A 16229-nucleotide genomic window follows, 5' to 3' on the forward strand; every position below is an offset into this window, starting at 1 on the left:
GATGAAGGTTACTTTTAGTTTGACTATTAATGGAGGAAGCTCAAGAAATTGAAAGCTCAATAACACCTATAGGTTAATATTTTATTTTTATCTTTTTTTTTTTTTGGTATTTTACATACTTCAATCACGAGAAAAAAATTTTTTCTTTAATACATATTTTTTTTCTCTCAAAAAAAATATCGTTTATGATTTTATTGTGTGCTTGGCAATCACAAGTGAATTTCTTTCTTCCAAACTTTATTCCAAGATAGTGTTTTTCCCTTGAGAATAATTTGACATGAAATCAAAACATTGTATTATATATATATATGGCTCACATATCACTTGAATTTATTTATTCTTTCATGGAGGAAAATAGTTATAAATGATAAAATTTAAAGTTAAAGCTTCATTGGTGTAATTAAAAATATAACTTACATTCGGATCAAATCCCTTGAAATCTTTGATCACATATTGTGAACTGCATGTACATTTTATCTCACAATGAATTTATATTAAAAATGTGTTTAAAAATGATTTTATGAAATATTTTTAATTTTTTAATACTTGAATGATAAAGATTTTAAGTATTAAAAATGTTAGAAATGTTTCCTAAAATTATTATAAAATAAGTTTTAAGTTTTCATCGTGAGCCTTGCTCACTGGTCCTTCATATTCCTAAAATTTTAGGGATATGACATCATCTTCTCATTATATTTGCTATCTAATAACAATGATTAAAATTTTATGATATTTCGCTCAATATCGGATATTAGACGTGGCCAAAATTTAGTCGAAAAAACCAAAATTTTGTCTAAAAATCAGAAGTGAGGAGCATGACCGCTTGGATTTTTTTCTAGTGATTTGTTAGTGAGTCGATTTTTATGAAAAGTCGCCCGATTTTTGGGGTGACTTTACAAAGCTAGTTTATTTATTTATTTTATGATTTTTTAATTATTCGTTTTAAATTTATATTGTCTTTTTTTTTTTTAACTACTTTTCATATTTATCTCATTAATCATATTTTAAAAAATTACTATCACTTTACTCTAATTTTTTTATATATTTATCCTTGTAATTTTATTTAAATTTAAATATTTTTATTTTTAAATTTAAAAAAAATGTAATTTTACTCAAAAAAATGGCTACAATATAAAAAAATTAATGAAATTCTAATATTTTATAAATTAAAATTAATTTGACAAGATAAATTATTAATAAATTTAATTATTTAAATAAATTAATGTTAAGAAAAAGTTGTCACCACAAATTTATAATAAAATCTTAGATATTAAATCTCAAATGAAATATTTTATATAAATCAGTATAATTTTTTATTTAAAATATAATAAAACATGTTTTAATAAAAGTATTTTAAAATTTTTAAATAAATAAATAAAGGAATTGAAACTAATTTTTTTTATAAAAATTTGATAAATATTATCTTTAATCATATTTATGTGAATTACACTTATAAAATAACTTTAATACGTGTATTCTTCCTTATTTTATTATTTTTTTTTGAAAGTTTTTTAAGTATTTACATGAATTTTGAACAATTTTTATTCGATCGATATTTTTGTTAAAATATCCATCAATATTTCCTATATATCCGTAAAATTCAACTATCGATAAATCCGTATTTATATTTCAAACATTGCTTTATAGTGAGCAATTAATTAACTAATAATAAAAAAGTTGTAATCTTATAATTTTCATAAAATTCCTTCTCCTTCATATTTTTTATCAAAAAAAAAAATGTAGGAAAGTATAAATTAAATGGGTTAGACTTAGGTAATTAGTCAAAATTTTCTATTACAAATTTGTACCATGTTAACATATTATATAAAATCACTAGAGAATTTAGTTACATCTATGACTCGTTATATTGAGAATATTAAAGTTGGGATTTAATCAATTTTAGTAAAATTAAATGCATATATATGGTGTAATTATCTATTATAAACTAAATTTGATTTGTATATAATGGATTAAAATATGTAAATATATAAAAGTAAAAAATATTGAAATTTAATGGGGTTATAAATTTAGAATTAGTGGAACATGATAAAAAATGATAATAGAGATAAGTTTGTAAAGTTTGTAGTGAACTCCTCTCAAGCATTTTAAAATTATATAGGTTTCGTTTAGAGCTACACGCGAAAAAACAAACTTTCACGAAGGATATTAAAATCTATCATTGTCAAACCCTTGTCCTCCGCATGGTTGTTTGTTTATCCGGTGTTGGAATGAATATTTGTTTAATTGGTCTTAGAATAAATGTTTGTTTATATGAATTCGCAATCCTGTAAAACATTATGAAAATATAATGTATTTATTGGGAGTCTTCAAATTGATAAATAATAGTTTTTTCATTAATATTTCTCATTCGTTCATGTATAGAGTATATATAGAGGGTGATCGTCATTCTAAGAATGAGAAAGAATGATACAAGGAAAGAATGATATAAGGAAATAACAACTAATATCCTAATATCTCAACTTTCCTAATATCTCAATATTCATAATATCTCAATATTCCTAATATCTCAACTTTCCTAATATCTAAACATTCCTAATATCTCAACACTAAATGATATAAGGAAAGCATTCCTAATATCTCAACACTCCCCTTCAAGTTGATGCATAGATGTCACACATGCTCAACTTGTCTAAAAATTTTGAGAACACTTGACTTGAAACAGCTTTGGTGAGGATATCGGCCAATTGATTTTCTGATCGAATCTTAGGCAATTCCACAATCTTATCATCCAACTTTTCCTTAATGAAGAATCTATCTACCTCGACATGCTTTGTACGATCATGTTGTACTCGATTATGAGCAATGTCACATGCGGCTTTATTGTCACAAAACAATCGGATTGGTTGCCTAGATAGGTAACCTAAATCCTGTAAGAGGAGTCTTAGCCATAATGCCTCACAAAGTCCTAGAGTCATACCTCTAAATTCCGCTTCTGCACTTGAACGGACGACGACATTCTGCTTCTTACTTTTCCATGTCATAAGATTACCACCTACAAAGGTAAAGTAACCAGATGTAGATCGCCTATCATCCACTGCACCGGCCCAATCAACATCAGTATATACTTTTATACTCTGATGATCAACATTTTTAGCGAACAAAATTCCCTTCCCAGGAGCATTTTTCAAATACCTCAAAATATGCATGACTGCATTCATATGTTGCTCTCCAGGATTATGCATGTATTGACTCACTACACTCAATGCATAAGCAAGATCTGGTATTGTATGAGCTAAGTACATTAATCTCCCCACAAGTCTGTGGTATCTTCCCTTATCAGTTGATACTTGATTAGGCTCAACACACAATTTCAGACCTTCTTTTATTGGTGTATTAACAGGTTGACATCCCGACATTCCAGTCTCCTGTAAAAGATCTAAAGCATACTTTCTTTGAGACAGAAAAATTCCTTCACTTGATCGAGAAACTTCAATCCCAAGAAAGTATTTCAGATGACCTAGATCTTTCATTTCGAATTCTCTAGATAGATAATTTTGCAGAGCTTTTTTTTCTTCAGAATCATTTCCTGTAACTACCATGTCATCCACATATACGATGAGTGCCGTAATCTTACCATGTTGTTTTTCCAGGAACAAAGTGTGATCTGAATTACTTTGACGATAGCCAAAAGCTCTCATTGACTTTGTGAACCTTCCAAACCAAGCTCTCGAGGATTGCTTCAACCCATACAATGACTTCTTCAATTTGCACACCTTCTGACATTGCTTTTCTGAAACCATGCATCCTGGTGGAAGATCCATGTATACTTCTTCAGATAACTTGCCATGCAGAAAGACATTTTTCACATCGAACTGTTGTAATGACCAATCTAGATTTGCAGCTAAAGATAGTAATACTCGAATTGTGTTGATCTTAGCTATAGGTGTAAATGTCTCTGTGTAGTCAATTCCATAAGTTTGAGTGTACCCTTTTGCTACCAGTCTTGCTTTAAATCATTCAATACTACCATCTGCCTTGTACTTCACAGTATAGATCCAACGACACCCAACTGGCTTCTTTCCTGGTGGACATTCTACGAGTTCCCATGTTTCATTCTTCTGCAATGATTTCATCTCTTCATTCATGGCTGTTTTCCACCTTGGATCAGTTAAGGCTTCCTGCACACTGTTAGGAATAGCTACAATAGATAATTGATTTACAAATGACTTATTTGATTCAGACAAACGATGGTTAGACACATAGTTGCTCATGAGATATTTGACTTTGGTAGATAATTCAAGTTCATATGTGGGTTTAGGAATACCTCTATTATGACGGTGTGATAACCGTTTCATGAATGGATCAGGTTCCAAATTAAGAACACCCTCAACAAACGACGATTGGTTTGGTATTTCAGTGAAGACATCTTCGGACCCAAATTGTTGACCACTCATATCCAACTCACCCGCTTCCTGGTTCACTAGTTCAGATTGTCCAGATTCATCTTCCTCATAGATATGATAATCATAATCGAGAGTCTGAATTTCCTTATGGTACTCCCCCTAAAGTTCAGACTCAGATGAAAATACATTGAATCTTCATGAAACACCACATCCATTGTAATAAACATTCGTCGAGTTAGAGGATGGTAACATCGATATCCCTTTTTGTGCAATGCATATCCAACAAACACACATTGCAATGCATGAGAAGTTAACTTGGTGCGTTGGTGTTTGTGTAGATGCACAAATGCCATGCACCAAAAATACGAGGAGGTAGATTTGGGACGGTTGGGGCAACTATGGCATTAGTAAGAGCTTGGAGAGGTGTTTGGAAGTTAATTGGGCTAGAAGGTACCCGATTGATCAAGTATGTGGCAGATGTGATTGCTTCTCCCCATTAAGATATCAGTATTTTTGCTGCTATCAAGGAAGCATGAACAACCTCTAACAAGTGCCGATTTTTCCGTTCAGCGACTCCATTTTGCTGGGGTGTATTGGAACAAGTAGTCTGATGAATGATACTATGTTCTTCCAAATACTTTTGAAGATCAGAACTCTGATATTCTCCACCATTATCACTACGCAAAACCCGAACCTTTGCATTGTACTGAGTTTCAATCATTTTATGAAAATTTTGAAACAACAAGTTCACTTCATCTTTGGTCTTCATCAAGCATAACCATGTCATTCTGGTACAATCATCAATACAAGTAACAAACCAACGTGAGTCACTCAAAGTTGGGACTTTGGATGGGCCCCAAACATTAGAATGTATAACCATAAAAGGAAGCGGACTTTTATTCAAAATTAACGGAAACGAAGCACGATGACTTTTAGCCAATTCACAAATATCACAACGGAAACCAAAAATATCGCTCTTTGCAAACAAATTACGAAACAATTTTTTTAAATAACCAAAGGAAGCATGTCCCAGACGTCGATGTCACAACCAAATTTCAGACTTTTTCTTCTCCTCCTCAGATCCATCTGCCATCAAGGCTTGTTGCAACTTATTTGAATCCTTTGACTGCAAGTCCAAGTAATAGAGTTTTCCCCGCTTAATACCACAACCAATCGTCTGTTTTGTTTGGATGTCCTTAATCACACAAAATTCAGGCCAAAAAATTACAATACAAGATAATGCTACAGTAATTTGAGAAACTGACAAAAGATTGTAATCTAGAGATGGAACAACTAAAACAGAATCCAAATTCAAACTATCAGTAAGAGTTAAGGATCCTTCCCCAATGACTGGGGTTGTGTTACCATTGGCTGTGGAAACAATTTTTTGGGAGGAAGGTCTAAGGGGTGAAACTTGTCTAGAATCAAAAGTCATATGATCTGTAGCACCAGAATCAATTATCCATGCACTATTAATAACAGATGTAAAAGTATTTAGAAACTTACCACCATGATCTGTAGCGGCTACCAATGCAGAGGCTTTCTTAGCAACATTAGCCTTTGTTTTTATTTCGGCAACAGTTGCAGTCGAGGTTTTCTTGGAATCCTTTTTCCGTTGATCACGATTATTATCATTAATAACAAAGTGGTGATAGCCTAAACATGATCTAAAGGTCCATGGTTCAAACCCTCGGTTCCTCATTGTTTTCCTGGTCATACCAAGAGTCGTTGCTTTGAAATTGTGGGATATCCAGACTGGTGGGATCAGTCTTATTGCAGTGAGTGCATTTGAAGGTTGACTTATCAATATTAAGGCTTGTCTTAGGATGGTTGATCGCTGTCGGACTACCATAACAACAAAATATCCAGGATTTTAATTCCATGGCTCTGATACCATCTTCAAATTGATAAATAATAGTTTTTTCATTAATATTTCTCATTCATTCATGTACAGAGTATATATAGAGGGTGATCGTCATTCTAAGAATGGGAAAGAATGATACAAGGAAAGAATGATATAAGGAAATAACAACTAATATCCTAATATCTCAACTTTCCTAATATCTCAATATTCATAATTTCTCAACTTTCCTAATATCTAAACATTCCTAATATCTCAACACTAAATGATATAAGGAAAGAATGATATAAGGAAAACATTCATAATATCTCAATAGGGAGGGAATGAGAAAGTGATTATGATATCTTATGTTAATTATGAAAAAAGTTATTAACATTATAAATGCAACTATCTACATTGATAATTATAAATGGTATTAAAGTCGATTTTTAGTTAAAGGGTCTTATAAAATATAACAATAAAATCATAATAACGGGTCTTATGAAAGACAACGATAAAATCATAATAGTGGTTTTGAACCTTGACCTCATGTTTAAGAAAAACATATGCTTTCCGTTGTATTATATATCATTATCTCTTACTTTTTTGCTCAATTGGAAAAAATTATTCCTAAAGCACATTCCTAACTCTGATATTGAAATACATGAACCCAATATTTTTTTCTTAAGCTAATAGATTTTGTTTGATTATTGCCATTGGGAAGTATTAAGGAAAAAAACATACTAAATAAGGAAAATGATTTTATTTTATTTTTTATGTTTGATTGTTTTATGAAAATTATAAACTAAAATAAAATAGAATTAAAATTATTTAAAAATTAAAAGTTTAAGAATATAGTGAATTTTTCTTACGGTGAACATTAAGGGGAGTGCTGAATAGTAAATGATGCCACGTAGCACTCAACTTAGGGTGACAAATATGCTTTTTATTTTTATATATTTAATTTTATAAATAAAATTGACGGGACGTTGAACACAGTGGGTCTTGATCTTCTGTGTAGGCGGATGTGGTAAGATGTATCGAAGGAGGAACCCGTCCTAGCATCTGAGCCGTCCACAATGATAGGACCCCACTCAATCGAGGTCCCACAGCTGAGATGAACGGTACAGATAATTTAAAGAACCGAGTGTTTAAATTCCACAACAAAATTAATAAAACGGAAGTGGAGAAGGTTAGGGCAGTAACACTCCCACCCCACAGATGGACGACATGGCTGCATACTACCCTCCGCCTTCGGCTCATCCGCCACCACCTTTCCCTTATTACCAACCCCATCCGCCGCCCCTGGGACCGCCGGCTCCACCGCCACAACAGGTGGCTCCGCCTCCCCCTCCGCCGCCTCCTCAGCAACAGCCATTCCTTTTCCCTCACCAGCCACCACCACCCCCATTCGCCTCTTATGCCCCTCCTCTTTACCCGCAGACGTCGGTCGATGAGGTCCGGACTCTGTTCATTGCAGGGCTGCCGGAGGACGTCAAGCCTCGGGAAATCTACAATCTATTTCGGGAGTTTCCAGGGTACGAGTCTTCACATCTCCGGAGCCCCTCGCAGAATTCTCAGGTACTTTCCATGATATCTTATTGTTTTTAGGGTTGAATTAGGGGAATTTGATGAAAACCAGGGGAGGTGGCTTGTCGCTGTGGTGGCATTTCGAGGTGGAGAATCGAAGTTAGGGTTTGATCGTGGGCCCCTCTCGGTCGAATGTACTTGAGCCAAACTTACAATGGATATTTTGGCTTGTATGTGGATTCATCTATGCCAGTACTTCTTTCCGTTTGTAGGTGGCAATTTTCTGTCTGTAATGGGCCCATTTCAGAGAAGGGATCCTGAAAATGGTTGTAAATATATTAAATTTAATAGTCAAATATGCCTTTCGAGTCTGTTTATCTTGTAAAGGGGTCCCAGATTCCAGGGTCAGAAATGGAGTTAGGTTCAAAACCTTATTTCTAAGAAATATCTGGAAAAATCATTTAGCTCTTTGAATGATACAAGAAGCTCCATAGACTGATTTCAGGAGCTTGTGAGATGCACCAGAGTGGTTCATTTTGAGTGGCACGCTCAAAATGAATGGACGATTCGAACTTTTTTTTTCCATATTCTTTACAAATTAGGATTAAAATGTAGTTTTATGCTCCGATGTGCTCCTGTGCCCCTTTCGCATTGAATTGGTACTGGCCTCGGTTCCCTCCAAGTTTTCTTTAGTCATTTGAGTACCAATCGAATGTGAAAGAAGCTACTGTATTCCATGATATGGAAAACTCTTGCACTGCAGGGTCATCTCTTGTACCAAGAATGGGACTTTAATTTTTTAATTAATGGCCCTTATTGATTTGCTCATAGGAATGATCTAGATGTATCTCTTTGCTCAGAGACATATTTTGATCACTGATAACTGTGATTTAAAAACAATATCAGGGTGACGTTTGCCTTTAAGTTCAGCACCTCTTATAAGGGGCATATCAGTGACATTGAGCTGTATTGGAAAAGTTGTTGATGTTCCATCAAGCAAAAATGGAAAAAGGCTGTCCATGTTCATCATAGTTCATGGAATAATATTTTCCACATTTCTCTACAAGTTTGTGATCAAAGGCATTCCTTAATATCTTTGTCATGTATATATGTTTCTTCTGTATTTCTCTTGATGTCTTGTACTCTGACGTGGTTAATGTGGTGGTGGCAGCCATTTGCTTTTGCTGTATTCTTGGATCAACAGTCTGCAATTGCAGCAATGCATGCGCTGAATGTAAGAACATCTTGCTGTGCCTCATCATATAATGTTTGCAAATACGCATATATATTGATTTGGAAAACTCTATAATTATTTAGCTCTTTACATGAGCTAGTGATGTATTTTCTTGTTGCTCCATTGTGCAAATTAATTTAATGTATTTACATGAAATTTCTATCACAGTTTGAATTGGGAAAATGCAAAGAAATCATTAATCAATATTTGGAGTTGCATTTGTTGTTACAAATCAACTCTCTTTATTGTTGATACTGGATCCATGGCTTAATTATATGAAGGATGTAGTTCCTTGATTCTTATACTTGTAGATGATTTTGTTTAGACTTTTATGTCATGAGGAATTTGTGGTTTTTGGACTTTTTCTTCTTATATATAAAGGCTGATGCATTGATGAATTAATGAACATTGTACATTACTTACTGTATTTTTTTTTATAAGTAAGAAGATTGTACATTTCTTACTGATGTGATGACAGAAGTATGGGTTTCTTCAAATGGGATACTTTGAAAATGGTTCATGTTATATTCTAGTGTTAGCCATTGTTTTAGAAGACTGGGAAATGGGAATAACCGACTTATCAATAAATTTGGCTAGTGTAGTTTGTTTCTATAGGCTTCTTACACAAGCTATTGGGTCAAAGCATCCACTATTATCTGGTGTTTAATATATTTTGTTTAAGAATGAAAAAAATTTTGAGGAAGCCATGCACAATAAAAGGAATTTCTAAAAGCTCTATTGCAATTTTAATATGGCACTTTGCCTCATATCACAGAGGGACTTGTGAGGACAATGGTAACAGTTTCAACTGCAGTTTTATTGAATCCCAAGAGAAGATTTGGTCTAATTTCATATTAGCTACCTTTTCAGAGAACAACTTTGAAAAACCAGAAACTCCCCAAATACTATTAGTGCCGGCATTTCAAATTCAAATCTACTATTTTTTAGGTTCAACTTTTGCTCTTTCATTTCAATCTAGTGGACTCTCTCAATATCATGGCAGGGGTTGGTCCTATATAGGATTAATCATCTCTCCTATATGATTATTACTCTTTGTGTTTGTTCTTCGAGAATCTTGATGAATTTGAGAATTCTCATTTAGTTTTGAAATTTTGAACCTTGTATGTGGAGGAAACTTTGATTATCTTTAGTAACTTTTGGCATCTGCTCTAGATAGACCGTGTGCTTTACATTCTTGTTGATGCTGTTGACAAGCTTGTAATTGTAGAACATAAAAATTAGTCTGATGGAGAAGCACTATGGTGCTGCAGCAGTGCCGCACAAAAAAATGTAATAACCTTACTGAGATTTCTCTGTTCTAAACCTTGCTTGCAGGGGATGGTGTTTGACCTTGAAAAGGGATCAACCCTTTATATTGACCTTGCAAAATCAAATTCCAGATCTAAACGCTCAAGAGCAGGTCTTTCTCAAATTGGGTTTTCCCTCTGCCTTCCTTTTGTATCTACTTATATTTCTTTCTTTAAATGGACTTGTTGGTTGTTTTAATCAGATGATGAAAGACCTGGCTTGGATAAGAAAGTTAAAGGATCTGCTGGATTCTCAAGGCCTCCTGATTCTGGTAAGACCAGTGCCTAGAATTGCTTAGAGCATGACTTTTCTCATGAGAAACCTCTCTTAGCATGTTTTTCTTTCAGTTCCTGTTTCTGGCTTGCTTTGTGCCAGTTAGGCATATTCGTGCTCTCTTTGTCTCTTTGCTCAACATTAGTCACGTGGTGCTAGTCTGATCTCTTACTTGGAATACAAGTTAGCTTTTTAATCACATGGAGGACACATTCTTCTAAAAGCTCACATTGCACATGTTTTTCACGCTTGGGCACTAGCAGGTGTTGGCAGCGTACACATGCCTGGAATGGGTAATTCTGCTTACAGCATGATTGGTTATCCATCTACACAAAGGTCATCTGCACTACTTAAGCACATCTTTATTACTTGGAAGTGATTACTTCTAGCTCAATAAGCACTTCTTTGAAATGATTACTTCTAGCTGAAAGGTTAAGGGCCTAGTAAAAGCAGTTACTACATGCCCTGTTTCCTGAAGTTGGAATGAACTATTAGCCTTGTTAGTATTATGGAACCTTGTCTAATTCTTCATTCTTTTTTGTGATTCAGTCATGGAAACTTTGATGGCAGGGCTTTAAATGAGACTCCTGCAAAATTGGTAAGGTCACCATTTGTCTACATTCTAATTTTTAAATTAGTTTCTGCTCTTAAGTTGCTTATTCATTTTTTTTTCTCCCAATCACATTCTGCTTTTTGATAGGAGAACAATTTTAATCTTTGCTTGGAATTTTTTTTTATTTTTTTTTATTTTTAATTCACTTCTCATCAAAACTAGCATGAACATTTCAAATTGTGATCAAATGCTCAAAAAATTATTTTAGATATGGAAAAGAAGATAGGGAAAAGATGGGCATCTTAAGTTTCAAGTCAGTTCTAATTCAATCTTCTTAATTATATTGTGGAGATGCGGGTAAGGATTGACTAGTCTGTGCATGAAGTCCACATCCTTGAAAAGGAAAATATGAAGAAAAATGCTGTGCATGAAGTGCTTATCTTTGAGAAGGAAAGTATTTAAAAAAAAGAGCCATTCATGAGCCATTTGGATATGGGAAGTGAGAAAAAAGAAGAGGCAAGGAAAGGAAAATAAAAAATACATTTGAGTATAATAAATTCCTTCTCCAATCTTTTTGAAATCTTATTATCTGTTTACACAGAGAATAACAAATGTGAAAATGTATGTTTTTCAATAATTTGCATTATATTTCATTTCTCTTTGTATATTCCCTAGCAAATGAGGCACAAGAGAATTTCATATTGTTTATTATTTTCTTTCTTTTACCTTATACTTTCCAAATTCCTAACAGAGGTAAAGGTTTTCATTGAGAAAATTTGCAGATTTGGAGATTGAATGTCTCATTCTCGAGGCACTAGGGAAAATTTTCATACATAGATCTGATAGATGAGATGATGCGTATTAATGAGAAAAGTCACATCTTCGATTGGTAGTGATAGTTATTCCAATATTCAATTTCTGCTGACATGATGACACTGGAATTTCGCAATCATGCACTATCTTCCACATTCTTTTTTCTTTCTTTCTGAATAGTAACATTTTGTTTGGGATGAGGCTTGAAGGAAACTTTAGAAAAGAAATAATTATATTGGACCTCTCTTAATTGATCTACAGGGGAATTAACGCTTGAAATCCCAACTGTCTTGTGATAAGCATATTATCAGATTCTTTAGTTCATTCGTACATAATGGTTCCATTTAGTTATATCAAACAGCGTGGGAGTATATTCTTTGGAAAGCAGCCACCATCTATTACATGGCCTGGGAACAAAAATCTTAAAATTCATTATATTTTTCCAATAACTTCAAGCTCTTCAGATAACACCCTAAAAATTGCTTTATTATCATGATAAGCCGTTCATTTCTTGAAGATTCTTCCAAAAATGTTCCCAACATTTTCTCAAAGTTCACATGTAAGATTGCGTTACCCTTATGCAATAGACTCCTAGGGCTTCTTTAAACAACACTCTTTTGTAGGAACCATGTATCATGGGGAAAAAAGTAATATAAAGAAAAAAAAAAACATTCTTTTGTAGGAACCTTTTCCAGATTCTGTTATGTCTTCCTTTTGCTTCTGGGTAACCATCACCTTACATAAAGTAAATGCATGATGTGTACCTGAATACTTATTCTTGAACCATGATAATTCTGAAGATGTTACTTGCATTGACAGAATAATTCTTCAGCACCTTATTTTCCACAAAATGCTACACCATGTCCGACACTTTTTGTGGCTAATCTGGGGCCAACTTGTTCAGAGCAAGAGCTAATTGATATATTTTCAAGGTTTGGAGAACTAATTTTATGTTGCCCATGAACTTTTTTCTAATCTAAGAAATTTGCTCGACTCAGATGTAATTTTCTTCCTGTCCATTGTGTATCTCAGATGCCCTGGATTTTTGAAATTGAAGATGCAGAGCACATATGGAACTCCAGTTGCATTTGTTGACTTCCAGGTACCTTATCCTGTCCATGGGTGCTAAACTATGTGTCTTGCAAGAAACTTGTGGTAAATTTTATGTTGATAAAAGAAATGGATCATATTTATTTTACCCTTAAATTTTAAACCTTTGCAACAATAAACATCAGAGGTATTTATTTTGGTCATGAATCTCACTTTTTGTTTTCTTGTTACAAAGGAAAGACCAATGAGTATGTTCAGCTTGATTCTCTGGGAAGCAGCATTAGAAATAAATTAAAAAAAATGCCCACTACCTTTATTTTTTGTCTAAAATTTCTCACAGGTATCTCTTTTTCTTGTCGGTGTGTATCTTCAGCTTAATTCTCTGGAATTCAGCATTAGAAATAAAAAGTAAAAAATAAAAAAATGGCACTATCTTTATTTTTTATCTATAAAATTTCTCATGGGTATCTCGTCTTGTTGGTGCAATATTTTATTGGTATTCTCGTGTTTCAATCATCAACACCACTTGTGGCTCTTTTTTGTTCCCAATGGGACTCAAACTCAGAGAGCACTAATTGAGGTCTGCACTTTGTGATGTTAACGTTGGGATGAATTGTTTCTGTATAGAACCCATCCTATTTTTCTCATATACTTCAGTTGTACAATTATCTCTCCAAATTAGTGCTACTGTTATTTTCTGAATTTGCACACTGCAGTTGCAACTTACGTGCGTGCTATTTTATTATTGGTATCGAGTATACAACTTTTCTGGTCACCATTTCATCCATCCAATTTTTAACGATCTCTGCTAATACTTGTGCAGGATACGCCCTGTTCGACAGGAGCCCTAAATCATCTCCAAGGCACAGTTCTATACTCATCACCAGCTGGTGAAGGCATGCGAATAGAGTATCCTTTTCATGAGTTGAATTTCCTTATATTTTTTTCCCATCCATTAAGTTCTTTCATTTTATCTCCCAAGATTTTGCTTAATGAGAATTCAGGTATGCTAAATCAAGGATGGGATTGCGGAGAAAGCCGAAGTAAATGCAAAAAGAACAAGCAAGGGAAGATGACCAGACCATGCACATATATTGTAGCCTTCACCTAAGGGTATGCTCATTGGCCCTGGTTTTTGTACCAAGAGCTAGGCGAACTGAATATCAGCAGATTAGTTATTACTCAATTTCCTTCTCGACAGTTCATAACCTTTGATAGCTTTGACGGTTGAATAATGCAACCCGGAAATAAATTCATGCCCTTTAGCAATTATTGGACTGGTGTTACTTGTTTTCTAATTTGGGATCTGGAACTCATCTTCTGCAGCAGTACCTTGCTCACAATCTCAGCCTTAGAGGCAGGGGTTTGGGCTGGGCTTGACCTTCAAAGCCCAACGCTTGATCAATTATTGGTTGGCCGCCTAAAAAATGTGTAGTGTATGTAGAGCCGTCATTTTCTCTGCTTTTTAATTAAAAAAGAAAAGGTAAACACAGTAAAAAAAACAGACTCATTTTGTGAAGATGATTGCGGATTGGTCTTTGAATGAGGACAAAGTGTCGTAGTCGATGGGCGGTGGCGGTGAGGGTGACATTTCTCAATAAGCATCACTTGAATTTGACTTATTTCCAATACATTAATACCGATGATATGGTTATCAAGTGGCGTGCCTTTATATCATCAAATTTCCACCAATTTTTCTAGTTTCTTCTGGCCTTCAAACTCTCTTCTACAAATTACATCTTCAATCAAAATCTTGACGTACAAACCTTGCCAATTTGGTAGGGAAATTCCAACATCTTATCATTAAGCAAAGAATTTAGAAATTTGACTAGAAGGCGTGATATATGATTGAATATATATACGTCATTTCAATATTGTTGGGTTGGAAAAACTGAGAGGGGGAGAGAGAAATTAGTTCAATTAGATTAGATTTTTCAAAGAATGGGTGGGATGTATCCAACCATATTGAATTGAATTTGCAGATACAGACCCCGTAGCAATATAGCATCCCCGTTTCATTTCAACATCCATGAGATGTGGAATTTGTGTCCAAAATCAAATCAAATGTGAACATGGAAAAGAAAGAGACTAACTTGTGTCCAAAACCAAATCAAATGTGAACATAGAAAAGAAAGAGACTTTGAGTTGATATAAACATAGGACACAGACAGGCTCCAACTCTCGTTCATACAAGCTAGAGACTTCCTAAACCCTACAACCTAGAATGATCTGGATGGAATCAGAGTCAAAACTTCATTGAAGTCCATATCTAATCTTCACATATTTTTTCTCTACACCTAAATTTGACTTTTTCATCATTATGTAACTGCTCTCTCCCCCTCTCCTCTTAGTGGGTGCCTTAGAAATGTATTAATGGCATTCGTCACATTTTTCCTTTAAGTATCTTTGACTTTTTTTTTTTTTTTTTTTTTTCCGGTCACACCACGCGACCTTGCACAACCAAATGGAAATCATTTGCCATGTGCCTGCATTATTGATTCCTTTGACATTACACCCTTCTCTTAGGGTAATTTTCTAAGTCCTTCAAAAGTCAAACTGCCCTTGTCGTAGCCTTCACCTGCTTTCTCTTTCCCGCTCCCCATTCCTATTTGAGGTCCTGTTTTCCATAGCCTAAAACCTATTTCTTTGGAAATTTCAAGTGATATTTCGTGATTGATTCAGCCCTATATCATCGGATATAACTTATAAAAGAATGGAAAGAAAGATTTATCCTTAAATTTTACCTTGTTGAAAACCCAAATTGTAAATTTTAACCCGTCATTTTTTTTTATTTCATTTGGACAAAAATACTTTAATTTTTTTTGTAAAATAACTATTTTAAAAAAAAAAACTTATGTAAATATTTTTTCAATAATAAAATATATTTATATAAAAATAAGTTATTTTTTAAATAAAAATATAAGAAGGGTTAGATTCACAAATTTAAGATTATTTTATTTATTTTAACTGATTAATTCTAAGTTTCATATATATATATAAATGTGCTTTAATCACAACTGGAGTGCAGCAAAGTTCTTTGACTATGTAAGAAGTTCAAAATTAAGGTCGTCTTAAATGGGAGTCGGGACAAACATGCATGAGTTCACGTGTGACTCACGAGTGAAAATTTGGCTGATCCTTAAATTATATTCAATTCAACCACCTACTACTCAACTCACTGCTACGTAAAATACAAACTCTTCTCTCCCTTATCAAGCTCTTTTTTTTAATAAAAAAAAGAAAAAGAAATCTTTAATTTGTATG

At 33.7% G+C, this 16229-nt stretch overlaps 1 protein-coding gene across 4 annotated transcripts; it reads left to right on the top strand.

Moving 5' to 3' along the window:
* The first annotated feature begins 7279 nt into the window (after positions 1-7279).
* On the top strand, positions 7280-14237 carry LOC100247532 (RNA-binding protein L). Of its 4 annotated transcripts, none has more exons than XM_010654485.3 (10): positions 7307-7785; positions 8906-8968; positions 10304-10388; positions 10479-10547; positions 10810-10885; positions 11099-11147; positions 12735-12847; positions 12948-13017; positions 13789-13874; positions 13970-14237. In XM_010654485.3, the coding sequence occupies exons 1-10, from the start codon at positions 7426-7428 to the stop codon at positions 14010-14012; spliced, it is 1014 nt and encodes a 337-aa protein (XP_010652787.1). In that variant the 5' UTR covers positions 7307-7425; the 3' UTR covers positions 14013-14237. The 4 variants fall into 4 exon arrangements, with proteins under 4 accessions (XP_059594664.1, XP_059594665.1, XP_010652787.1 ...); XM_002283082.5 differs by having other exon boundaries at positions 7321-7785; positions 10813-10885; XM_059738681.1 differs by having other exon boundaries at positions 7280-7785; positions 13789-14237.
* Positions 14238-16229: the final 1992 nt, after the last annotated feature.

This window comes from Vitis vinifera, chromosome 7 (assembly GCF_030704535.1).
Source record: "Vitis vinifera cultivar Pinot Noir 40024 chromosome 7, ASM3070453v1".
Taxonomy (NCBI): Eukaryota; Viridiplantae; Streptophyta; class Magnoliopsida; order Vitales; family Vitaceae; genus Vitis; species Vitis vinifera.

Coding starts and splice junctions, on each gene's coding strand:
- LOC100247532 (XM_059738681.1), top strand. CDS start 7,426: ATGGACGACATGGCTGCATACTACCCTCCGCCTTCGGCTCATCCGCCA. Junction 8,969..10,303: donor CAGCAATGCATGCGCTGAAT/GTAAGAACATCT, acceptor CCTTGCTTGCAG/GGGATGGTGTTTGACCTTGA. Junction 10,886..11,098: donor GGTTATCCATCTACACAAAG/GTCATCTGCACT, acceptor TTTGTGATTCAG/TCATGGAAACTTTGATGGCA.